The sequence below is a fragment of the Acomys russatus genome, chromosome 24, assembly GCF_903995435.1.
Source record: "Acomys russatus chromosome 24, mAcoRus1.1, whole genome shotgun sequence".
Taxonomy (NCBI): domain Eukaryota; kingdom Metazoa; phylum Chordata; class Mammalia; order Rodentia; family Muridae; genus Acomys; species Acomys russatus.
Window position 1 is genome coordinate 47,614,711 of NC_067160.1, and position 26,788 is coordinate 47,641,498.

Below are 26,788 nucleotides of genomic sequence, written 5' to 3' on the forward strand. Positions count from 1 at the left end.
TCTCAAAACAGGAAGGAGGAAGGAAAGAAAAAAGGAAGGAAGGCAGAAAGGAAAGAGAAAGGGAGGGAAGGAAAGGAGGAAAGAGGAGAAAGGTGTGGCCCATTCCTGGTGTCCTGTCTCCTGAGGACTGTCAGATACACAGGGAATGTTCCCAAGAGGGACCATCCTCTCCCCTCTAGCCACAAAGCACACAGGCTGAGGAGAAGGTCCCCCCTCTTTAAAAGTTAGGGTCCAGAAGATCTGAGAGACTGCTGTCAGACAGAGACGGGGTACTGGGGCTCCCTACATCCTTTATACCTACAACCCTCGGCTAAACCTACTATGGCGGTGGGGGGTGGGAGTGGGGGGCTGGATTCTAGATAATATAGACGGCACAAGTGATTTGTGGAAACCCAAAGTTCTCCCAGACCCCATTCTCACCAGGTTTCTCCCATGGTGCCCAGTTCTGCATGTCACCATCCCCCAACTACTGGACCCCCGGCAGCCTGCTAAGCTGCTATCACCCTGCCTCATCCATCCTTTATCGCCCAGCAGCAGCAGCATCGGTGCCCAGCACCCCCTTTCCCTTCCTTACTACACCCTGCCTCACCATTGCCCAGCCCTCTTACCATGAGCCTTGGCTTTCCCCAAGTGCCAGGGCCCCAGCCTTTGGGATTCTGGGAACCAGTTCAAATGTCAGAAATAAAATCTCCAGGGCTTAACCAAGACGGGGGGGGGGGGGCGTTAGGGAGACAAGGCCCCAGCTTTTGTCCCTGCTGAATCAAGTGCTGAAACCACAGTGGCCACCATCTCCTGCTTCCTAAATCGAAATGTTCAGAGCATAAAAAAGAGTCTGGGGGCTGGAGAGATAGTGCAGGAGTTTGGAGCACTTGTTGCTCTTGCAGAAGACCCAGGTTTGATTCCCGCTGCCCACATGTTGACTCGCAACCTTCTATAACCCCAGTTCCAGTTTCAGGGGCTCTGATGCCCTTTCCTGGCTTCCTGGAGCACCAGGCATACATGTGGTACCCAAACACACATGTAGGCAAAAACACCCACACACATAAAATATATACCCTTCTTAAATAAAGAAAGAAAGAAGTATGTGGCATGGTAGCCTTGTTACATGGCACTGCTGTGCACAGACTGGACATCAACACAGTCAGGCCCAGCACCATTCCTCAAAGGGATGGCAGCCTCCGCTCTTTCCCCTACTCTGCCCTCAGAGCAAACAATGCCCTAGAAGACTCCAGAAGTGTGTGACCCTGCCAGCCTCCAAGCCCTTGTCACCTCTGGCTCCTGCTCCCCTATACTGCCTTGAGGTCTGAGGCTGCCCTGCTCCACAGACTGTTCCAATCTTCCTCCCACTGTGCCAGTCTAGGTGCGGTGTGCAACGTCTCATGCCAGAGAGTTAGCCCACGACCACAGACACTGTGTTCTCATCCTTTCCCCTGCTCCTTGCATGTCTGCCTGAAGCTCCCAAGTCATTTCCCCACATGACAGCCCTGCTGAGGACAGAGAGGGTTCCCATGCACTTGGCCAGTCCAAGCCTTTGCTTTTTCATCTACAGAGTCTGGGAGCCCCAGGACAGGACACACTGATACCTGTAAAGGGCCCACAGAACACATGCTCAAGAAACGAAGGCTGCCCCTGTTCTTATCACTGTCCTCTTCCAAACCCTTCCTTTGGCACCCTGTGCTTCTGGGAGGCAGGGGTACACTCCTCTTGGCTCACTGTTCAAGACTCTGCCAAGCTCTCTGGCCACGCCATCTGCTGACCTGGTTATGTGGCCCTCCCCTTAGCTCAACCCCTTCATCCCTAGGGCTGGGGCCACTACACCACAGAAGCAGCCCCTGCCCACAGCGACTACATAGTAGTCGATAACTGAGCTCTGGTTACTCGCATAGCAGTCGCTGGTGGGAAGGGGGAACCAAGGAACCCTTGAGATGATACCGGTCCCCACAGACATCACACCGTCCTTCTACATCAACAGGACAGACTTCAGATGTGGGCAAACGGACACTAATAACAACACACACTCAAGTTTGTGACATATCCTACATTGTGTCATGACTACGTTAAGTCTGTTTTGGAGCCCAGAGACGTCAGTGATTTGTCTGAGATCACACAGCACTTATCATCCATCCAGGAATCGAGTCTTGGTTACGCTCCTGATTCAAGCCCAGCGTCTCCCAAAACAAAGGTGTACATAAATAGAAAAATCAGTTATGTCTGAAACTAGTCTGGATTGCCAATTTAATAGTTTTTAATCTCTAAACCACCACAGCCCATGCTGAACAGGAACTCTAAGGAGTCCTAACAGGCCTGCCAGCTTCCCAGGGTCTCAGCTCTCCTCCCCTCCCCTCTGCTGCCTCCTCGACATAGGAGGGGGCACAGAGCCTCTCAGTCCCATCTGCCCACCTGCATTGTGCTTTTTCATTTCACAGTCATGTCAAGCATCACCTCCAAGGGCCATAGAAAAAGAAATCACACAGCTCGGGTGCTGACAGCCCTCTCCTGCCTGTCAGAGGAGGGAAATAAAAGCTAACAAGACCTCCAAAGGCAAAATCCCCAAACCTCCACTCGGTACCCAGCAGCTGTCAAAGAGAACACGGGGTCCACAAGAAAGGGGGGAACCCACCCCAGATGAAAACCACAGCTGCTGCAGGTGTGAGCTGCACAGACAGAGCAGCCTGAGGGTGGCACAGGCACCCTCAGCAGCCCTGCAATGTGCAGGGTCTGTCCAGATGGAGGAACCAGGTCTGCCGGTACCCAGCTCCGAGCCTCCTTCCCCCCGCCCGCCCCCCGTATTATTATTTAGAGGGCTGTTGAGATTCTCTTGCTTCCTTATTTATGCAATCAGAGGAAATCACAGCACAGACCTACTTCCAAACTCAAGGCCACGTGGGCCAATTTCAGATGGATAATTAAATATTGAACAAACGCTGAAATGCCTCTGCTGGAAGAGAATAGCTAAAAATAACGCGCCATCACTCCTGAAGCCGGTACCTGACATGCGGGGGGGGGGGGGGGCTGGGGGCGGCGTCACCGCAAAGTGAAGCAGGGTGGGGGCTGACTCCCTAAAATCCTCCTGAACAGAAAACAAAACTTCAGCTCCCAGCAAGCTCTCAATGTTCCTGACCAGGAAATACTCTCCCTTTCCTGACATTTAAGCAAGTGGCCCCAGAGGAAGTCACTGGAGAAGTGGCAGGCTCTGCTTTCTTTAAAAAAAAAAAAAAAAGCAGTCAAAAGGATTCGGGTCATTTCTAAAGCAAAACACGCATGTGGTCCAGGATGTGAGCGAGTCTGCATGGAGACGTGCAGAGGCTCCATCCCCCCCTTTTCTACCACCAGACCTGACAAGGAACCCAGCTGTCTCTGTTTCCTCTTATGAGCTAATCTAAGAAGGGCAACCCGCAAAGCTAACGTGTCAATAGGATGCAGAGAGACCCAGAACCCAGCTCTATACCTGAAGCTACCATCAACACTGGCAGTAACCTTGGGCAAGTGGCCTTGGTTCCAGGAACCTCAGTTTCCCTGTTGAGCATAGAGCTGCAAGACATCCTAGTGTTATATGCTCCACACTCTGCTGCAGCCACTGAGAGAAGCAGGCTCCTGGTGTGCTGTGGGCCTCAGTGGCAAACTAGGTGTCTGAGAACCAAGCTCTACCCTGATCCACTGAGCTTAATGGCACCCTGGTCCAACCAGTGCTGAGGACATGCCAACCAAGGAGAGGCCAGGGCTTCCGGCATGGCTCCAGGTGAGCGGCCCAGCTCTACGTCCCCAGGGCTGGTTGCGTATTTTTGTTTGTCTGTTTCTTGGTGTTTGGTTTTTCGAGACAGGGTTTCTCTGTGTAGCCCTGGCTGTCCTGGACTCACTTGTAGACCAGGCTGGCCTTGAATTCACAGGGAACGCCTGCCTCTGCCTCCCAGAGTGCTGGGATTAAAGGCGTGCGCCACCACTGCCCGGACTGGTTTCATATTTTATTTCATCCCTCCCCAGGGATGGCAATAACAGTAGCCCTACCTTCTTGAAGGGCTGGGGGAGATGGGAGATAAGCAGGGGAGGCCCAAGGCATGGCACCCCTCTCAGTTGGTGATTATTACTTAATGACTAAATGTGAGGAAGCCAGCCAGGAGCACAACCACAAGGCTGACAGTCCAGCAGATTAACTGGTTGGTGCCTCTCGTATCCCTCAAGGACCTGAAGAGCTCTGTCTAGGGAGAGAGCCTCAGGCTGCCTGCCTGCCTCTGAGGAACTCACCACCCAGTGCACACCGACCTATCCCCACTAAAATACTTAGAGGATAAACTGGGCTGGGTCCTGAGACCTGAGACCTGTGACTTGTGACCTGAGACCTGTGACCTGTGACCTGAGACCTGTGATCTGTAACCTGAGACCTGTGACTTGCCAGGGAAATGGCAAAGGTGAGGTAAGAGGCCAGAAGGTGGGGGCAGCAGTAGTCGGGGCACATCTATGTAGGAAGAGAAGCCAACTAGAAGAGGCGATGACACCATACTGATGCCAGTGGGGCTCCGGCTTACAGGAGCCATGCCAGAAAGCCCTGGGGCAACAGTTTGGACCTATGAGCTGCATGAGCCTGAGAACAGCTGTGGGACTGAGAGCTGGATGTCCCATGTGGCCCCACTTCCTCAAAAATGGCCCCCAGGGACCAATGACATGCTCCTGTCTCTGTCCTGGGGGAGACCTCTGTAATCCAATTTGTCTTTTCCTCTCTTTCTCTCCTCTCTTCTCTTCCCTCCGCCGCCCTCTCCTCTCCCCCCCCCCACCCACCCCCACCCACCCCCCTGTCTCTGTCTCTCTCTCTCTGTTCCTACTGAGACACCCAGACCCTATGGTGCACTTTGTCCCCCCCTTCTCTTCACCCTTCAGGCCCCCTCCCTTCATGGGGAATAATATGAGTGGAAACTGTTGGCGTTGCTTCTGTTTGCCGAGTGCCTGTGCTGTCCCAGCAGCGAACTCAGAGCTCACCTTAACATGGAACATCCATGGCTGCACACTGCTATCGTCTTCATTTTCCAGACAAATTAACTAACTGCCAGAGACTGAGAGCCTTGCCCGAGGCCACACAGCTCGAACAGTGGAGCCCAGCTCTTCCCCGGTCTCTGCCTTACTATCCCATGGCCAGGTGGAGCTGGAGGTCAAGCCTTGGCTGTCACAAGGCCTTTCCTCTTTTCCTATCACATTTACACAGCAGCTTCATGACGAGGTCTGCAGCCACCTTTTCCCACAGTCCTCCAGTTCCAGCCCTCCCTGTGCTGGGGGGGGGGGGGGGAATGGGTCCTTCTCTACCCACTGCCCCCATGACACGCTGATGTGACAGGCCACAGGCGCAGCCATGCTGCCATCTGGAGTGCTGGGAAGCCTGAATCATATACCCAGCTGGGCAAAGGTGTGCACCCATCTGGCCTCTTAACGGTGGATGACCCAGATGCCGTGCCTCAAGCTGGTAGTGGGGAAAGCCACACTCTAGGGGTCAGCTCCAGCCCTTCTGGGAATACATTCACTCTTCTGAGTATATTGGGGGCTCCTGGGAGCCCACTCCTGATGTTCCATAGACAGATTCTAGCAGTCCCTGCAGAGAAAGAGACCCAAGTAGGGTTGGGACACAAGCAGCAAGACAGAGAAATGAAAGCGGGATGTAGGAGCTGGGGAAAGACCTGCCTGAACCATTAGAAAGTACTGTGCGGATCTCTGGTACCCAGCAAGACCCAGCATGGGACTGGATAGCTGGCAGGGCTTGCATGCAGAAGACCCCGGGTCTCCCTGGGCATTACTGTGGGCAATCAGAGTGTCCACACTCAGGGGCCAACAGAACAGGGTCGGCTCCTCATGACAGAAGGGGAGACGGAGAGCCTGGAATGGACCCAATGTTGGCAACCAGTTGGTCCAAAGCGGAGCGAGGAATGGAGCTCCCTCACCCACTAACCGAGGCCTGTGCTCCTGGGAGCCTGATAAGCAGGCCTCTCCAGCCAATAGGACTCACTCCCGGTGCAGTGCGTCTGGGAACAAGCACCACACATCTCCGTATGCCCTGTGACTAGGCTTGAACGTACCCGAACAGCAGGCCAGGGCTTATCAAGGATGGAGGAGTGCCCTGTTTCTCCAAGGAAGCTGCTCTTGCTCCCGATACCAGGAAATAGGAAATGAGGCACCCTGACTGGTGACACCCTTCTCGAGACAAGACTTCCCCCAAAGTCATAAGCCAGGTCCAGCCTTCGAGTGGCCTGGAGCCACACAGCACAGTACAAAATGCCTAGCCTCCCTCACCACAGAAAGCTCACTGCTTCCAGTGAACCTCAAGGCCTGTCTTACCTGATCTTCAGACGGGGGTGGGGGAGTGGGGGTATGGGGAAGTGGGGTTGGGCAGGGGCGGGGGGGACAGAAGCCAGAGAGAAGAGCCTTGTTTAGTGTCACACAGCGTGTAACTCTGGGCACTGTCCTTCCCTCACAGCTCTTCCAAGAACAGCAAGCTTCTCTCAGGAGGGCAGTGGGCCTCCAGAGGAGGAGGTGGCCTAGCTAACACTCTTGCCTGGCCATCTGTGGGTCTCTGCTACCAGCCACAGCCCCTCCATGCCCTTTCCTACTTCTGAATACAGAACTTATGTTCCTTTCCCTCCTTGCTAGTAGCTGAGGCCAGAAATGAGATGGAGCAAAGGTGGACCCAGGGGCTGCCCACCACCCCTTTGGGTAATGCTTCCATTAGGAGACCAACCCCTAACCATATCAGCACTGACACCTAGGTCAGAAGGGGGCTGCGGTTCAAGACCTTCCCTGCCTACAGAAAGAGGCGTGGCCAGAGCAGTAGGATGGAGGCTGTGGGTTAGTGGAAGAGCGGCCACCCTGCATCCAGACCTGAAACTCTCTGCCCATACCCATAGCACTTAGTGACGCCGCATCAGGCCCAAACTGCTGTCTACTCCACATACAGGAAGAATCCACTCTGCATCAAGGGCTTTTTCCTTTTCCTTCCCTGTGCATAAGCACAGAGTGTCCCTTCCTGCCTGGTAAAGGACAACAGTGCACCCCAAACTATGGTCTGAGCTGCAGGCACCGGCTTCTAGCTTCCCAGGTAGCACCCTGTTGTCACTGTCACCGTTTCTTGTCACTGAGACTCACAGAGACAGCTGGCAGAAAGACCGTTTTCTTAAATCAGGACCTTGTCCTACAACTGACTCAGTCCGAGCAAAGGAAACCCCTCCCAGCTTAGCAGACACAGTCAACTCCTCTCTGAAGCCTTCCTTGATTTCCCCAACTAGCATTTCCACCAGGCATGGTTGCCTCCCCACCCTTGGCCAGCTATGGGTTCCTTCCAGGCTGACACACGAAGCGGGGTGCAGCCAGGAGCCAAGCTCAGACAACAAGTCTGATCCATTGGACATCGATCATCCCTGGCCTCATTAGCTGAACAGGAGGCAGAGCTCCTGCCCTCTGAGAGCCTCTACAGTGGGTACAGACGAGGGTATGGTCAGGCAGGGCACTGGAAGGGCAGGGCAGGCTGAGTACAGGAGAGGTCCTGGGGGGACCCCAAAACACGACTGTTCATCCATCCCAAACCCCTTCTCACAACAAGGCTCTGTCACGATGAGACCTCCTCCTACAGCTAAGAAAAAAACAAAGGCTCAGGAAATGGGGCGACCTACCCATCACAAAGCTTGAACCCAGGTCTCTGGTTCCCTGGGCCAGCCCCAGGGCAGGGGCTGGAACCAGCCAGAGGATACCTCAGCAAAGGCCAAGGGTGGAAGTGTCATGTGGTTTGGGAAATCCACCCGAGAGGAGGAACAGACGGCTTAAACGTGAACTCTGTGCACTAGGAACTCAGTACTTCCTAACTGAAACGGTGCACGCTGTTTTCGGCTCGCCTGGGGGGGTGAGGTAGGGTGGAAAACTAATGCGTCCTGCCTGCCTGCTTCACTGACCCTCACCCTAACTAAAACAAGGGGCAACTCACAGACCAACACCTCTCCAGACCTGCCAGGTTCTGCCTATGGTGAGGCTCGGCCAGGGCCAAGGCCAGGCTTCCCAAGCCCCAGGTAACCTCATGATGTAAACCAGCCCAGCTGCTGCATCTTGGATACCTTCAGTGGGCCTGAGCCTCAGGGAGACACTATGGCCTTTCCCAGAATCCAAGGCAGGGCCTCTCTCTGCGCGGAAGCCCCTGTCCCTTCCTACTTACTAGTTCAGCCCAAGGCAGCCTGAAAAATTACTGCGTCTCTGGCTAAAGATCCTATTACTAGAAAGAGGAAACGACTGCATACCTCCCACCCTCCCGTCTTGAAAGAGGTATCCTTCCAAGGATCACTCAGAAGGGCCCCAGGTTCCTACAAACATCCCCCCGCCCCCCGCGCCCAGGAAGTCCACTTCAGCTCTCCATCCAAAAAGTGAGGGGCAATACAAGACAGGAAAGAGGGTAAGAGAGTGAAGGCAAGCCAACATCCACTTCAACTACTTTATGGCCTGGGCGCTGGAATGGGACACGGATCTTACGACAGGGATCTGAGCCCTAAGAGCAACCGGATATCAGCCCCTCTTCTCCTTACTCCTGGCATACGGGGGACTTCTGGGACCCAGTTTCCCCAAGAGGCAGGACCAACAGAAGCTGGGGCTACGCGGATGGGACAGTCACGGTAGCACCAGATGAGGGGCCCTCACCCACAGACACAGGCGGCACCCCAAAGCAACCGCTGGTGATGGTGGTAGCGAGGAACTTAAGGGTCTGGGGTCAGGGTGGCGCCTACCCCTGGCGGGCCGGGTCCGGCTGCGGGAGCGGCTCCTCTGTCGCTGCAGCCGGGGCCGCCGCAGCAGCCGGTAGTAGTAGGACGGCCTCCCGGTGCTCTTCCTGGCGTTGCTGCCCGCGGACATGCTGCCGCCCGCCGGGCACCGAGCCAGGCCTGGGCGCGCTCACACGGGCCCCATCGGCCGCTCCGGACCGCCCGGCGGGCGCCCCGCACTCTCCCGCGCTCCGGTGCAGCAGCGGCCGCCGAGGCCAGGGCTGCCCTACAAAGTAGCTCCAACTCCTCCTCCGCCGCCTCCCGCGCCCCGCCCCGAGCAGCCGGCCCCTCTGCAGGGGCCCGGGACCGGGAGGCCGGGCTGGCACCGGCCCGGAAAGTCAGTGTGGGCAAAATCCTGGCCTGGAGTCATCGGGGCAACAAGGCCAGGGAGTGTCCCCATGCCGCCCGAGGGACCCCAGGTCCATCATATCCCTGACGCCCATACCGCAGACTCACATCCAACTTGGGGTGGCTGGAGCACCTCCATCCCGCAACAGGTGCAGTGGTGCATGTATATTTGCATTTGCACCAAGGCTAGGCACGTGAATTTAGGGTCTGAGGGAGGGGGTCCTTGTTGATGACTGAACTGAGACCGGCCAGCACACTGCTCTTCCGGCACCTCTCAGTCAGGTCGAAGTCCTCCGTCTCTGTCGCCTAAGGTACTTACCCATTCTTTACATTTAGAAGTCAGTCCCGTCTGATAAAAATATTACTTTCATATCATTAGGGACATATCATATCATTACTGTGTGTATTTCAAGTATACATATAGAATATAAGGCACACCTATGTAACCAGAGAGCTTTGCCAAGCCATTCTGCCCCATTCCCCTCCCAATTAAATCACCAGGGGTGCCTAAATTTTTCCTCCCCTCTGACATTTTTAGTAGTACTAGGAAGTCTGAAGGCAGAATGATCCCTACCCTATGGTGGAGAATAGAAACTGAGGCTTGAAAAAGGAATGGTCAACTGTCTCTACTACCATAAGCTAACAGCCTTTCTCCTAGTCACTCTGCAGCTCCAGAAACTTCCATGGCTCCCCAGACCCTAACAGCTACAAGCCCAACCACCTCTCTTTGATATTTGATGCACCAGAAATCTGGCACAAATCAAACCACCTGCAGCCTCCCCCCTACCACCCCTGGGCCCCTCCACCCTGCTCCACCGCCAGCTCTCCTGTCAGTCACTTCTCTTTATCACCAGCAATCTTCCTGCCTCCTTGTCCCCTCCTCTTAGTTCTACTTCCTCTGTGGGGAGTCCTTGACCCTCCTGGTCCTAGATGATCATCTCCCATTGTCCCTCGTTCATCTCCATAGCAACATAATCTTTTAAGTTATTAAGTCCATACCACCTGCCAGGCTTTCATCCCTTCAAGTTCAGAAGGGGAACCTGAGGACCTAAAAGGTGTGCACACACATTTGTTGAAGTATGTGAGTGTGTGTTTAGGTATGTGTGCGTGAAAGAGAGAGAGATGCCTCAATCACTCAAAAAGTGTAAGGGCCCACGGTCTTGGCCAATGGCTGTTGTGTGAACTCTTAAGGGTAGTGGGGGTGAGCTATTCACAGGATGAGCTTGAGGCACTCTGGAGTAGGGTAGGGCAGCCTAGGCAGCAATCCAGGCCAGGTTTTTCTCTTCACAGGGGAAGCCCCTTCCTAGCTCCTCAATCAAGGAGGGAGGGCCTCTAAGTCAGTGGAGGGGGGCTGGTGGGCTGGATCACAGCTGGAAGCCAGGCACCATTCTGGGACGCGGCTGTGGTGGTTGGGGGTGGGGGGTGGAGAAGGTCTCCAAACCCAGCTGCAGAGAGTCCACTGCTTCCAGTCCTCTGATCCCTCTTCCCAGAACACTGACCAGCCCCACAGGAAGCTGGAATAGTGTGGTCAGCCAAGAGACAGGGACCGGAATACCACTACAATCATCTGTACCCAGTCACCAGATTCCTAGCCCAGTTGAAGGTTGACCCCACCCCCCACCCTTTGGAGCACCTCCCACAAAGGTGGGCTTTGGGCCACCCTGTTACACTTTATCCTTTCAGGGGGTGAATTAGCTCCACTGCTAACCACCCTACTTTTAGAAGCTGAAGAACATGCAAAGTTTTGGTGTCAAAGCACAGAGTCCACCTGACCCACTTTGCTTTCCTTTGGGCCTGCTTGGCTAGATTCCCTGTAGCCTCTACAGTCTGGAGGCTGCAGGCAAATGCTGACAGGTGGGAGAGCAGGCTCTTGTCTGGCCCCCAAAAGGCAGCAGTAGAGATGTGTGTGGTAGCACTGGAGGCGTGGCCCTAATGTTTAGGACCCCATCTGCACACAGTGGGACTCCAAAGGTCTAGCATGATCTCAACTTCTCTCAACTCCTCTGTGCCTTAGTATCCCTGACTATAAGAGACGTTATGAGATCTCCCACCTGCTCATAGAGTTGGATGGTGAACCACAAGCTTCTAAATCCCCAGCCTTTGGGAAGGAGTAGCCATCACCAGCCACCATGCCCAGCGCCTCTCGAGGCCCATGGTGGGTGCTGGGGACATTTGAGCTGGGCACTGAGGAAAAAGGTGGCCGGGCAGCAGCTCAGAGACTAGGGAAAGGCTTAGCTCCCTGCCACCCATCCTGGTCTAGACCTTGGGAGCAGCAGGAAGACAAAAGCTGTTTCCTGCACCCCAGGAGAGCATCTGGAACCAATCCTTCTGCAGTGCCTGCAGCCTTCCTACCTCCTCCTGCGAACAGGGCCCGTGTGGCCTCTTCCCACCCCCACCCCCCTTGGAAGGAGAGCAACCTCCCAGGCAGAGACTAGACTGGGGGAAGGGCACCTGAAAAATGCCAACCTCCCCACTATGACTGTTGGCCTAAACTTACAGAGGACTCCCACCAACCAGCGGGGAACACCTCAGTGATTGCCAGCCCCCATCCAACTTCCAGAGGGACACCTGAGTGAGGAGGTGACACGCCCTCTCTACCTAGGTGGCTGGGCAAGACTGCAAGTAGTTTCCAAGGAACCCAGCTGATAAAGCAGGCATCTCCACACCCTCCTCCGCCCCGCTCCCCCCACTCTCCCCCTGCCGCCAAGATGCTTGATTCAGAAGATGTGGGTGGAGCCTAGAAATGGGCCCACTCAGGATGTGCCAGGCTGGAAACAGGGCTCCCCAAATCAGATCTCACCTAACCCCATTATTGTCACCCTCCCTTAAGAGAGCCACCAGTTGGCTAGAGGGGGCAGGCCGTATGTGACCGAAATTATCTTCAAGAAGCTTAACAATGCCAATGGAATGCCAGGAGGGGTCACTCCCATGCTGCAGCTGAACACACAGCAAAAGGACCTGGCTTTTGCCAAGGGATCTTTTTTTTTTTTTTTTCAAGGAAGGAACCATTTGCCACTGAGGAGATGGTGTTGGGGCTAGAGAGCTCTGCTAGGCCGTCAAGAGCACTGCTGCTGTTCCAGAGGACCCAGGCTGGATTCCCAGCGCCCACAGATGGCTCATACAACCATCTGTAACTCCAGTTCCAGGTGACCTAATGCCTTCATCTGGCCATCTTAGGCACCACACCCATATATGGAGAGGAGATCAGAAACCACAGGTCACAGCCTGTCAGAAGATGGAGTTTGGATTTAATGCTAATTGGGGTAGCTGGCCCACCTTAGCAGGCAGCCTCGGCAGATCTTGCTCTCAGCATTCCACACACGGCCACTCATTTAGTTTCCTGGTGACCCCAGCAGTCAGGTGGCTTACAGTTTTTCCAAACAATACTGGGGACAAAGAGAGCAAATTCCTTAAGAGCGCAAGGCTTACAGTAGGAGCTGAACCCAGGGGACTAGATGTTGCCAAGGACTTAAAGCTGAGTGAGACTTAACGCGCATGACGATGGGCAACAGCCCAGGCTTTTCCTTCTGAGCTAGTGTTTTCCAGGGACAGAAGATGACTGGGCACCGAGGAAGTGAGTTTCTCACAGCGCCCACTCCAGACACCATACAATTGCGTCTGGAGAGCTCAGACCTGCCAGGTTTCCTGTCTGGATCAGGGTAGACAGCACTGAGCAGGGGAAGCCTCTAGGCAGGCAGCCCCGCACACATCCGTCTCCTAAGCCAGGATCTACCTCTAACTCTTCAGAGGCCTAGGCAGGGTCTGGACGGAGTGGCTAAGCACTCACGGCTAAGGTCACAACCTCCCACTCAGGATGCTGTCTGTCTAACAGGCAGTGACGGCTTCCTGCATCCACTGTTTGTTCAGGAATGAGGAGGCTGGACCAGGAGCAAAAACTCTACTGGAGGTGTGACGGGAAAGCAGAGCCTGGTTCCATCCTCTCAGAGGACGGCCAGAACCAACCGGTCCTGCTTGAGCACCCTAAGCATCCACTGTGTCCCAAAACTTCCCTCCCAAAGCCACCCACAACGTCATCTTTTGTAGGAAATGGCTGAGGCAGAGCAGGTAAGGTTCCAGGCAGGAAGACCCTGGCTCTCTCCATACAGGAAGAACTGGGGACCAGTCAGGCACAGAGTTTGAACTCATACAGACAGCTTGCCTCAGGAATATCAAACAAGTCACCCAACACTGAGCGGGTAGTGACGGGGGTGGGGAGTGGGGGGGGGCTCTAGAAGAGGCCCTGGGTCTATCCAGAGCAAACTGACAGGGTGTGTGGCCTCTTGTCACTATTCCTGAGCCTCATGGAAATGGCATGGCTAGGCTGAGCCCACACCCCTGAGCTTTTATGGGTATCTACAAACATTCTCCAGGCTCTAAACCTCTTCCGAAGCTCCTGCTCACCATCCCTGCCCACTCCTGTGAAGGGCTGGTTCAGAAGACAACTGGAGAGTGATGGGACCTGGAAGCTGAGGCACCCACAGGAAGGCCCTGTCGTCACTGAGGGTGTACAGCATCCCTCGGTCCTCCCATCCAGCACTGGGCCTCAGTCTGAGTGGAGGAAGTGACCTACCCACATTGGCTAGGAACTAGGCTGGAGCTTCCCCAGGCAACCCCCTCTGCTACTCAGGCTGCTCTTCCTTCCCTGACAGAACCAGAATGCCTAGCAAGTGATGCCTCCCAGATGCCAAGCTCCTGCTTCGGGGGGTGGGGGGGAACAAAGCTAAAGGCCCAAGAGAGGCTGAGATCTGCTCTCCACTAGCAGCAGCCTCATGGTTCCCCAACTCTTGAAGCCTGTGCTTCCTGGTAGCCCAGATGGCCAGCCCTGAAGCTACCCTCTCTTGCTTTGATGCACCCCCCCCCCCCAAAAAAAGCAAAAACAAGAAACCTGCCAAGCTCCAGGTGGGCCTCAACCCAGCCCACATGCTCTCTCTTCTCAGCCCCACCAAAGGCCCAGGCTCCAGCCTCCAGCTTCTCCCTCCTGTCCTGTCCAGTGATGGATGCAGACTGGCCTACGCCCACCAGGCCACCAGAGGAGGTGCCATATGGTCTCAGTGTGAGGCCAGAGCGCCTCCTCCTTTCTCAGGCATGCCTGCCTGAGCATCTGAGAACTCTGGTGGGACTGGCACAGGCCAAGGTTCCAAGAGGAGGGGCCTCACGGCTTCCCTGCAGAGCCCATGGAGGGGGCCAGCCAAGGCAGGCCTGTGGTTGACTCCGAGGGAGCCCAGGTGGGAGCGGCAAGAGCATAGGCTTCAGAGTTCAAAGTCAGCTCATCCATGCTGTGGACTGCCAGTCAGAGAGCCTCTGCTTGGGCGGGAGAGCTGTGGGCCTCCTAGGAGAGTCACAGAGAACAGTGGATCACAGCCTTAGGTACACACTCATCTATGGGATCTGAGTGGGAACAGGCAGCTCCAAGCCCAGCCCCAGGGCAGAGTCGTCAAGTTTGGGAGAGGTGATGGCAGTCCTGGAAAGACGCAGAGAAAGCCATAGTCAGAGCAGAGAGGACCGAGGTGGGGAGAAATCCTGGAAGACTGTGCAGAGGAGGAGTCACAGACACTGAGCTTAGAGGGCTATTATAGGAACTGATGGGGGCCAGGCGTGCCACGCCTTTAATCCCAGCACTTGGGAGCCAGAGGCAGGCGGATCAATGTGAGTTCGAGGCCAGCCTGGTCTACAAAGTGAGTCCAGGACAGCCAAGGCTACACAGAGAGACCCTGTCTCTGGAAAGGGAAAAAAAAAAAAAAAAAAAAAAAAAAAAAGGAGCTGACAGGGGAGAGAGCAGGGCAAATTCTGAGAGAGGAAAACAGCCTAAGGAAAGGGCCCTAAGGAGGAGCCAGTGAAACATCGATGAGGATAGTGCACAGAGCTGAAGCTGGAGCAAAGGGCTGGGAGCAAGGCCTGAACACATGAAGGAAAGGAGAGGAGAGCTAGGGAGAGGTACCCCGTAAGGGTGGGGCCAGGCCACTCCCCTTGAGGCCCGGTATTTCATCCAGACTTGAGGCTTAATTCAATCACTGCATGGCTGGGCTACTTTGAATAAGGTTTAGGCCCTCTCTGGTCCTCACTGGGCAACCATGAAAGGGCTGGGCTGCAGGTGGGGGGGCTGCAGGTGTGGGGCTGCAGGTGAGGGGCTGCAGGTGGGGGGCTGCAGGTGGAAGGCTACAGGTGTGGGGCTGCAGGTGAGGGGCTGCAGGTGAGGGGCTGCAGGTGGGGGGCTGCCAACAGCACCAGATTAAAATCTTGGGGAGTTAAGACCCAAGAACTTCTGAGTTAAGGGGCTGAACCCAGGGCCTTGCACATGGTATGCCTAAGAGCTCTATGAACGAGCAAGAACTCCAGCCCACTACTCACCTATTTTTAACTCACCCGCCCCCTAAGATTCTAGGCCGTCTAGCTTCACAGCACAAGCTGGCCTCCGAGGTATGATCCTCCTGCCTCAACCTCCTGAGCAGTTACAATCGTAGGCATGCACAACTCTCCCCCCTCCCTCAGCCAGCCCAGCCATGCCTCTTTCCGATCCACTGGCCAACCCCACACACCCCCACCCCAGGCATGTGCTGCCTGCTCCCACTCGCTCCCACCAGAAGTGTCTCCAGCTGCTGTGCTCTGCCTCAGCCAGCACATGGTCCCTGACTGCCTTAGCTCAAGGCTGGCTTCCCCAATCACCTGGGATACTCATCTGCTCTCTTTTATTTTCTTCAACTTTTGGGGCCTCCCAAAACCCTCTCATCTGTGTATCTGCGCGTTTCCTAACTGCTTCACTCTAAACCTTAATAAGGGCTGTGGCCTGATCGGTCCCTGTTCACAGCCAGGTCCCAGTGCAGACAGTGCTCAGTGTCTGACAACAAACGAAAGAAAGAACGAAGGAAGGAAGCTAGGAAGCCGGCATTCTTAAAGGGCAGCTGCTGGCCCAGGGTCAAATGACTTCGCCTCTCAAGACCTGGACTTTCTTCCAGGTGACATGTGGCTGGCCCACTGGAGGGCTTATGTTCCCACGGCAGCCTGGGGCTGGTCAGGCCAAGGAATATTCCTGATTCTTTACAGGGCTGATTGGAAGTCAGCATTTTAGTGAATGAATGAACGAACGAACGAACGAACGAACGAACGCCTTTCCTTTGCCATTTGCCTTTGATCAAACCTCCAGGTCACAGTTCCTGCTTCCCTGTTGGCCCAGCTACACTTGTGGGACTTGTGCACAATGAGCGGCTGTGCCAAGTCCCACAAGGGAAGGGGGAGCCACTGAAGGTGTTGAAGTGGGGGGGTGGGGAGGGTGGAGCAAGCATCACAAGAGCCATGGCTGTTTCCTGGAGATCCCCCTGAGCTGGCATAGTGAGACCACGTAGGAGCTAAGGGCAGCTTCTGCCTCTGTCACCCTTCAGGTCCCCCTGAGAGGGAGAACAATGAAGGCCTGCCCCCAACCCTGGGAACAGCATTTTGCCTGGAAACTCTACCAGGGGCAAGAGGAAGGGCTGGGGCCCTACGGTTTCAGTGCCTGCTCAAACAGGAAGGAGCTCAAAGTCTGGGGCCAAGGAAAACAAGTTCAAGGTCACCCTGGAAACCAGCAAGCCCATGGCTGAACCTTGTACATTTCCCCCAGATGAATCTCTTCTGATGATTAATGGTTGACGTGCATGAACACAGAAGAGAGAACGGTTCAGGACCACCCACAGGGCATGAGAGAAAGTAAAGCTTGCCCGGCCTCTTCTGCCATTCCTACAGCAACGAGAGACTCACTACCTTACAGGGCCAGCCCCTGGCCCCTCTCCCAGAGAAGTTGCGTTCCACGCCTGGAAACAGAAAAAGATCTCGGCTGACTCTGTGGCCACCCTACCCTCTAGCCAGGGAGCAGGGCTGGAGGCTACCAAGGGTCCGCCCTCTTCCCGGCAACATGCTATTGCTGTAAGCTCTACAAGGAGCAGTGGAGATAGACAGATGTTTGAGCTCCCAACCCACCGTCAGGTCCCTGTGACTGTAATGCTGAGGCAGGGGACTGACCTCTGGCTAGCCCTCGCTAAAAGCCCAGAAGACACAGGCCCTGACAGTCTCAGTGCCACTGAGTCCCTTCACACCCTGCATCAGGGACATCTTTGTCACAGATGCCTCAGAATACCTTTGACTCCTCCTGTTCCCTAAAATCTTTGGCCAGGGATGCTAGAAGATAATGCCAGAACTTTCTAAGCCAGCACCCTCTGACCTCACCTTAGTGAAAGCCTCTCTCTGAGCCCACTGGTTCCTATGCATAGTTCTTCACCCACCTCACCTGTGAGTTCTTTCAAGGTCCAGCCAGGCCAGCAACTATTTCGAAGGCAGGAACATGGCCAGTGGATCCCCCCCTTGCCAGGTGCAGTACCATAAGACAAAACCTCTGTTTTGTACCTCAGTCCTGGGCCTCTAAGACGGTCTAGGAGCGAGTGTTAGAATGCAGGTACCCAGGCCCACCTCAGAATCTAGTTTAGCCCGTTTGGGGAAGGATCCAGGAGTCTGATCCCCGCCACCACCTTTTTTTTTTTTTTTAAAGACAAGATCTCATTCTGCAGAGCAAGAACTTCCTGCCGCTCTCAGAGACCCTGCCGCACCACTCAAGCACTGAGATTAGAGACACAAGCCCTCATGCTGGCCTGGAACCCAAGCTCTCCTGCAGGAGGAGATGGACCCACAGAAGATTCTGAAGGTCACACCTGTTGCCCTCTTAAGCCCTGTGTGGCACTCCCAAAAGGAGTTAATATACAGCCTTTTCTCCACCTGTGCACTCAAGCAGGCAAGGTTTCTAATAGACCTCACAGCTTGGACGGGCCAAGTGAGGCTGAAACAGTTTGCAGAGCTACACACACACACACACACACACACACACACACACACACACACACACACACACACACACACACATGCCCCCCAGGCTCCTCAAAAGTGGCTTGAGTGAGGGGCTCAGCAGGTCAGCTCAGGCCGGGAAGCACCCTGACTGGCCCTCTTTGTCCTGGCCTCTGTGTTCCCTGCCTTGGTCCCGGGCTGATTAAAATATCCCCTTTCAGCTCAGATAGCCATGGTGTCCCCTTACAAGACTAAGAGGAACACGGTTGCATCCGAGACAGCACTGCCAAGCTTGGCCATGTTACTCTGACCACCCTCCTCCTGAGTCGAACACAGCTGGCACAAGGGAGGTCAGGCTTGCCAGGAGAAACCAAGGCCCAGAGGGGATGCCATGCACCGCAGACTCACACAGTCCCTTTCTGCCAGGTTTTGCCAGGCAGTGTTCATTCAATGAGCCCATATACAACCCTCAGGGGTAAACATGAGGACTCTCGGTCATAGACAGAGTGCTGTCAAGTGACACAGTTTCTACAGGGTGTCTCCTCCTAGGGCCCCGTGTTGCCCCAATAACTTTGTCCTTTGTCCCCAGGTTACTAAGCTGCTGACTGACTATCAAGGGCAAGGAAATGTCATTGCAAATCCAGCATCTTTTAGCAACGCAGCTGAGGCCATACAGGTCTGGTCCTAACCAGTGGTCAGTGGGTATCGCTGCAGCCTCCATTTCTCCTCCTAGCTGCCTACATTTCCCACCCCCAGGCCAGCCCCCATCAGCCAGCCAGCCAGTCTCTCCTGCAGTCTCCCTGTGACACAAGCGAGGCTCCTGGACTAGACTCTCGGAATCTGTAGCAACTAGCTGAATCTATCAGCCTCTGTCCAGCTTCACAGACATCACCCAGGGCTCTGGCGACTGGCGACATCATATCTAGCTCTGGAGATTCCCATAGCCCTCAGTTGTTCCTCCCAACCTCCAACTCCCTCCCCCCTTCCCCTGCCACCCCACCCCCTCCTAGAATCTATTCTGCATAGAATCTATTCTGCATTCAGCAAGGAGAGTAAGCACCCCACCCTACCCCCCCACCCCCACCGCCAGGCCTGCTGGGGCTCCTTTTCTGGCACCTTCCCTCAAGATACCTGACTGAGCCCCACTTTCCACAAAAGCTACTCCTTCCTTTGCAAGCTCCCTCCTCCTCCCCCCAGCCTCCCCCCAACTCCGCCACCTCTTCTCCCTACTTCTTTCCTCAGTGCATTTACAGGGAGATTCTTCCCACATCTGTCTCTGCCGGGCACAATGTGCTCTCCCTAAGGGTCAGGTCCCTGTATGCCAGGCTCATCCCGCCAACTTTAGGCCCCAGTGCTGAGTGTCACATGGCCAATGTCATCTAGGAAGTGGGTGGGCCTACGGGGTACATGTGCGCACACATGCATGTGTACTCTGGAGCCCCCTCAGACCTCAGACCTTCAGCGCTGGGCACCATCAACCCCCCTAAGCTCTCAGCAAAGCCAGGCCAGAGGCTCTGCACCACCACCGCAGCTCAGAAATTATTCGTTTCTTCCTCTCATTCCATGATTCATAACCCATCAAATACGCTTCCCCATTATCTATCACAGGAGTGCCGCCTTTCTGCCATTTAATAATGCTTCTCTCCCAGGAGAAATCGAAGGCTTGGCTCCCATTCCACACAGGCCAAGAGCCGTGTGTCATTCAGGGACTCGTTTCAGACCTGAACCTTGAGCCCCACATTTGGGCTCACTGGGCAGGGCCCCATGGCTCTCGCCTCCCTCTTGCCTTCGTCTATTTTCAGCTGAGAAGCCCTGGTGCCCACAGGTCTTTCAGGGCTTGTTCCGAGGCAGCAGAGTCAGACTCCGGTTCCTCCTGCACCCAGTCCCACACAGGCCTAGGTTCAGATGCAGGCAGAGACACAAGGCATTGCGGCTGGTATCCGGCTTGCATTGTCTTGTTTTCGTCTCCACAAGAACCTTTAGACGCCAAAGGGCCTATTGTAACCATTCTACAGATGGGGGAAATGAGGCCCTAGAAATAGACAGCTTCCCTGAGGCCGGTCTACAAGCAGATGGTGGCTTCCTGGAGATAGGGGGTGGAAGCTTACTCAAGGAGGGAAGAGAGGGTCTGTCCTGAGCTGTGAGGCAGAGAGAGCCTTAAAAAATTAGGGGCTGGCAGCCTGAGGGCTGCAACCTCAGCTCTTGTGTTATGTTGAGGTCAGTCCCCTGAATCACTGGCTGGACTCCCCACTCTGCTCCAGGGACAGGCTTCCTCCCAGGACTATCACGTGACTCCAGGCAACAAGTGGGAAGCCACCTTGTAAACTGTCCAGTCCCAGGTCACGTCACTTGTTTGCATATCAGAACCGTGAACTCAAGACATCATTATGCAAAGACCGGCAGAGGAGCCCCAGCTGCTCCAGGTGGCATAAGACCCAAGCAGAAGAGGAGGCCCCTCCTCAGGCAACAAGCAGCTCCTCACCTGACACCAAGCCTTGCCTAGTACAGGTCCCTCCCCAACTCTGCCAGCCACTGGGTCTGGTCCCCTCCTCTTCTTGCTCTGCAAAGTTTCTGCTTCTACTTTATAGTTTCCGTGGCAACCACCTCTCATTCTTTTTATTGTTTTCCTCTCCACTGTCACTTTGGCATCTTGGGCTCAAGGGAGAAGAAGAGTGAGTGGGACAGGAGGTCTGGCCAAGAGAAAAAACACGGCAAGATGCAGGGCTGGGGATGACCTCTGACCCTTGAGGACCACACTTGAGAGGATTCCCAGAGATGCCTATACTAAGAAGTGTTATGTCAGACCCTGAAGGCAGCCCACTGGCATGCCAGGCTTTGCAAACTGGCATGCCGCTAGTGTGTCTTGACCCCACAGGACACTGCCCTCTCTGCCTCCGCAGACCTTTCCCCTACCGAGGCCAGACAAGTCCCCCACTCACAGAAGTCCTTACTGATAGATACCCCGTCATCGCCATGCCATCGTGCCACCGTCCTTGAAGTGCCTGCTTTGCACTGCCCTGACCTCTCTCTCAGCCTCCCCCCCACCCCCAACAGGCAAGGCTAATGGTTCCTCCCTTCACTCCTGCAACTCCAGGGGTCTTCAGGAGCCAGCACACCATAGGTCCTCAGGAAGCCTAAAGATTCCCATCCTCACAGTCTACGCTAGCCTCGAGCCTTCACTTTTACTCCACCACTCGTCATTCCTGGTGAAAAAGAAAGACTGAACTTGGAACCCACTTCCCCATAGGCTATAGGAGGCTGAAGCGAGTTCATGGGGGCTAAAAGAGCCCGGCATATTCTCTAGTGCAGTGTGGAATCTGGTATTGCGTGTAGGCACTGAGGCAGGGCCATCTAGTGAACAGCCCAGAGGCCTCCTTGACCCACACTCTCACAGTGGCTCTCTTTCTCCACCTGCTGACCTCCTGAGGCATTGATGCCAGCCTGCAGATAGCTCCCTGTCTGTCTCCAGCCCTGCACTCCAGCCCGCCTCCTGCTCGCATACACTTGTGCACGCTCACACGGTCATACACGGATACACACACGCGCACCCTAGCATTCATACTCACATGCATACACGTGTGTAGGCATCCACAATGCACAGATAGTGACTAACATGGCAGAACCCTGTGGCTTCACCAGAGCGGATGTGAGCCGTCTTGGGGTAGGGGCTGCAGGGGGGGGCGGGGCTGACGGGGGCGGGTAGCGTAGCACTCTGAGGCTCCCATAAGCAACAGCATAGGGCAAGCATGCTAACAGAAATAGTGCGCTCGCCTGACCAGAACATGGGGACGTCCTTGGTCTTCTCAGGCTCTCACCATCTGCTTCCTCTGAGGCTGAAGCACCAGGGCTCTTCCTCTTGGGTCTGTCATTCCCCAGATCCTCCACCTGAGCAGGCCCCCCTCCCCCCTTTTCCCTGTGGGGCCCGACCAAGAGTCTCACCTTCACAGCCAGCCCAGACCTGCACATCACACTTTCCAAACGGCTCACCTGCCCAGGCTTGTACTAGGAGAGGTGTGGCTGGCGACAATGCACAGGGGCTGCCCCCCCCCGCCCCAGGCCTATAGCGTCTCAGTCTGGCGTTCCTACGCCGAAGGAACCCCTTCCAAAGACCTCCAGGGTCAGACGTTAGCAGGCCCAGAGAGAAGGGTAAAACTACAAACATGAGTCAAGTCAGGCCCAGCCTGGCCAGTCACGGCCTCTGCCTGTCTCTCCTCAGAGCTCAATGGTCCGGGATTCCCACAACTGCCACTGAGAAGCCGGGCCCTTTACCACCTACTCTGAGGTGTCTGGCGGCAATTCCCAGTCAAGTTCTAACGTGGTCTGAGAAGGGACACTATGTGTCCCCCAAGAGGGCTCTAATACAGTTCCTGTCCCTAGAGAGCAGACAGTTTAGTGGCATATGAGGGCTCCCACAGGGTAGGCAGTCAGGGCCAAGGAAACAGAAGGAAGAAGTAACTAAAGGTAACTGACAGGCAGGGGGTGGGGGTGTAATCCAGTAAGGCTTCCCAGAGGAGGCAGCATCTGGGCTACCTGGCTGGGACTCCTACAGGCAGTGGGTGTGAAAAATAAGGTGAACGTACTGAGATTCCCCAACCTCTCCCCCCACCCCTTCCATTTTGACAAGGTTTCATGTAGCCCGAGCTAGCTTGAAATTCAGCCTGTAGCTGAGCATAACCTTAACCCTGAGTGCTGGGCCCACAGGCATGGAGCACTCAAGGCTGATTTTATGCAGTGCTGGCTAGGAGCCCCCCCTCCCCATGCAAGCACTGTTATCAGCAGAGCTGCATCAGCAAGCCGGGGCTGAGGTCAGCTGAGAGCAACTGCCGCCCCCTTCCAGACTGCACGGAGGGTCTGGGCTTGTGGGTGCCAGCCTGGTCTCAATGGTTAACTCACTTAGGACACAAGAGTGCTGACTCTTCTAGAATGAAGCACTTTCAGACCAAGTCCTGAGGTAGCTACCTCCGCGGCAGGCAGTAGCCCGAGGGTAGTGCCTGACAGGCTTGAACTCCTACAGGAAAGAGAGTCTTTGAATTACCTGTACAACCTATCCCAGTGTTTCTCACACCACCCTGTGGTCAGTCAGGAAGTTCTTCCCCCTATCTAACCTACATCTCTCTTGCTGAAATGTACACCCACCTCGCTGTGGAGACAGGACCAACAAAGGGCAGAAGCTGAAATGCCTCACTGGGCGGTTGGAGCAGGGAAGGGGGGCGGAGGGGGTGTTGTGTGTGTGTGGAGTCAATGGGCAGAGACACAAGCCCTGGCGCTGAGGAGAATGGACAAGGCCCTCTTTGTGTGCATGATTAATTTATAGGCCTGGGGAGGGCCACGGAACGTCCTGCGCCTCAGAGGCTTCCCTGACCCAATTTAGAAGCCGTGTTTATTGTGTTGCTCATGTCAAACCTTCCCAGCGAGGTCTCTATTCCCAGCGTGCTCATGAATTTTCCGGGGGTTTAATCGCGCACAATCTGAGAGCGATTTATTAAGAAGATTAAAGCCCCCGAATATGCTTCTGCATGGCCTACGAAACGTGGCAAATTGATTGTCCGCCATGGGCTGACTCCCCACTCCCCATCCCCGACCCCAGAAAGATCCCTCGGCAGAGTGAATGTGGGAGTGTCACTACCAGGAAGGAGAGAGGAGTGTGGGGCATGGGGCCCCCTGGCAACAGTGTGGGCAAAGGTGCATTGAGCCTGCAGGCTGAGGATGGTAGAGAGCTTGTCTAAGTAGATGCACGAGGCCCTGGTCCCATGCCCAGCAGCAAATAAACCAAGAGTCATCTCTGGCCACACAGAGAATTTGAGGCCAGCCTGAGCTACATGAGCCCCTAGCTTTTAAAAAAAAAAAAAAAAAAAATCAAAAGAACTCCAGAAAGCTAGGGTGTGAGCAGTGCCTGGAGCCAGGCCCTGGATTCTAAGACCTTACATTACTACATTACTCGGCCACTGTGCCCAGTGTTCCTGCTCCGGGAAGCTCCCAAGGGGCCACTCACCATAACACAAGGATCTAATCTCTCCTACCAAAGCAAGGGTTCTTAATACTGAGCCTCTTCTCTTCCCACTCTGACCCTGGGGCTCCCGGAGAAGAAGACTGGGGCTTGGTTCCCCTACCAGAAGGGGAAATTTTCAGTCCCACCTTTCCTGGGATATAGACATGGAGTGGGGGGCACATAGAGCAAAGCTGAGGAGGAGAGGTGAGGTCCCAGCTGGAGTCCTTGAAGAGTTTGAGGAAGATGGAGCCTGGGAACCGGATCTGACTTCAGATGCCAAGTGTACAGGTCCCAGCCTCATCTGAAACCTCAGGCCCGGCCTCTCCTCACCTGACCCTCCTCTTCCATCTAGGATGCCGCCAGGAACACCGTCTGTTTATCTCAGACAATGAATGAACTGAGCTGTGGGGACCCTGTGTCTCCCCTGAGCCAGACTCTGGGCTGAGCTCTAGTGCCCATCTCTGTTCATGTGCACAATCCTTCAGGCCACGTGCCGTTTCCACACAGACAGAAAACGCTAACCCTCCCATGCATAACTGACGTACCTGAGGCATGAAGCAAGAACGGCAGAGCTGGGATTCAAACCCAGAGCCTACCCCAACGGCACGAGATTTGCGCCTCTGGACCTCCCACCTCAGTCCTTAGCTGGGACGCCTCTGTCCCCATGAGGACTCTTGGTGGGCTCAGATCCACTCCCACACTACACATCCCTCAGCTAGCCCCCAGCCTCAGTCTCTCCTGTGGTCCTTCAAGACCAACCATCAGGTGTGACCTTGAACCAAAAGTGACCTCCCGAAAGGCCCCAGACTGCCAGGCCAGATGCAAGCTTCTCTGCCTGGCTGTGGGGGGCCTCCACTCTGATTTCTCCGTGGTCTTCTCTGGAGCTGACTGCTCTCTAGGGTCTAGTCACTTCGTTAAATATACTTATACCCCCCCCCCATGTTTCTTATTTCCCAAGTCTCAAGATCTAAATCCAGTGCAATTTCCACAAAGCCTTCCCAGGACAGTAAACCAAGTCACTGCCCGAGAGGAGGGCCTGTCCCTGTCCTCACTGTGTCCACTGCAGGAGCCCTTGAGTATGTTGCCTCATGCTCTGTCCCCCACCCAGGAGCAGCTCCTGGGAGACAAGGTTGTCACTCTTAGGAATTGGGTCCAGGGAGCAAGCTTACTTGGTGCCCACTGTAGTCTGCCTGACAATGAGATGGTGATTCCCTGATGGTGAGAGCGATCAGAGGAGCCTGTGGACACACTTCCCTGAGCACAGTGAGAATACTTCATCTGTACCCCTGTCGTGGACCACTTTAGCCCCTGATAAAGCCTAAGGACCTCTTTATAGAAAAGCCTACTTAAAATGCATAAAATACTGGGAACTGGGGGCTGTGGGGATGGTTCAGTGATAACAAACGTTTGCTGTGCAAGACTGAGAACCTGAGTTCTGGTCCCCAGAAGCCATGTACAAAGGAGGGTGCATAACACAAGCACAAGCTTCTGTAATCCCAACACCTCTGTGGAGAGATGGGAGATGAGGTGGAGAATACCCAGAAGCCCCTGGGCCAACTAGCCTGCAGTGAAGAGACCCTGAAATGTGCTTATCACGTTAGTCAAGAAGGAAAGGTGAGGACCCACACCCAAGGTATCCCCTTTTCCCCACACATGGACTGGGGCACTTGGGCATCCATACTACCCCCAACATGAACAAACACAAATAAGCACACATACAACTCTCACCACATACACAAACACACCATACCACATGCACACTCATACCACACACACAAACACACCACAACACATACACACTCACACATATACACACACACACTCATACCACACACATCACACACATTCATACTATATACACACACCACATACATACACCACATACACACACACACACACACACACACACACACACACACTAGAAAGGAACCCATTGGCGCTGAAATTTGCTCATCAGGCACTCTCCAGAACACTGTAGTGCTATGCGCCCTTTTTCATTTGTACCTGAAGTACCAGGATCTAGAGCTAATAACGATTGTCATTTTGAGGTGTGATGAGCAAAAACAGTATTATTTCCAGATATCCATAACTACCCTTTGACACAGAAGCCGTGATTTCTATAGAGTCGCTGCATGGAGAATGCTAGGGCGGCTTATCGCCTACAACGATAATTGAAGGGATTGCTATGTGTAATTGTAATTAGAGGTTGGGGGACCGGAGGCGGGGTAAGAATTCTCTTTCCTGCACCAGGGCTCAGTGCTCTAGAATTCATGCGGAGACTCCCTGGGACCCAGGACTCTGCCTGAGAGCCCTGAGGTAGCATGTGCAGTGGGAGTGGACTTGTCCTGGCCCACATTCTGGCTGTGTGACCAGCAAGCCACTGCAGTCCCAGCACCGAGGGCCCACACCTGTGTTTATGGGACGGCTGCTCAGGTGGTCGCCAAAGCCCCTCAATGACTCTGGCTTGGCCGAGGACAGGCAAATCATCCCTTGGAGGAGCTCTGCCTAGACAGCCCCTTCCACTTCTCAGGGAACTCGTTTTATGTCCCCAAAGAGCAAGGCTGACAGGGGATAAATTGCCAAGGAAGGCTGGAGTGGGCTCCGACTGTCTGCACGGCGCCCGCCCAGCCGTCCCACTGTACCCACTGCTGTCTGCTCTGTGGAGAGAGGAGCGCACCATCAATTATCTGGTGAGAAAGGGCGCCATGAGGACGTGCCCAAACACTGCACAAGGAGTGAGTCCCTGGCCCCCTGAATGTCAGGCTTTCCTCCTCCTCTTTGATGCCAGCAGGGTCACCTTCAACCTGGGGGCTTGGCCGTGTCTCTACGCAGAGAGAGCATTCCCCAAGGGAAGGGCCATACACATATATACCCT

At 54.8% G+C, this 26,788-nt stretch overlaps 1 protein-coding gene across 9 annotated transcripts in view; it reads right to left on the minus strand.

Annotated features, from left to right (window-relative positions):
- Positions 1–26,788, minus strand: part of Dab2ip (DAB2 interacting protein) — a 178,003-nt gene that overhangs the window by 102,891 nt on the left and 48,324 nt on the right. For 2 of the 9 annotated variants that reach the window (XM_051166708.1, XM_051166706.1), the window contains exon 1: positions 8,739–8,915. The exons of 4 other annotated variants lie outside the window; for them this stretch is intronic. In XM_051166708.1, coding sequence (XP_051022665.1) covers positions 8,739–8,862 — 124 coding nt within the window. In that variant the 5' untranslated portion in view covers positions 8,863–8,915. Of the gene's footprint in view, positions 1–8,738; positions 8,917–26,788 lie in introns of those variants that run through there. 3 more of the 9 variants (XM_051166709.1, XM_051166704.1, XM_051166705.1) reach the window with 3 other exon arrangements.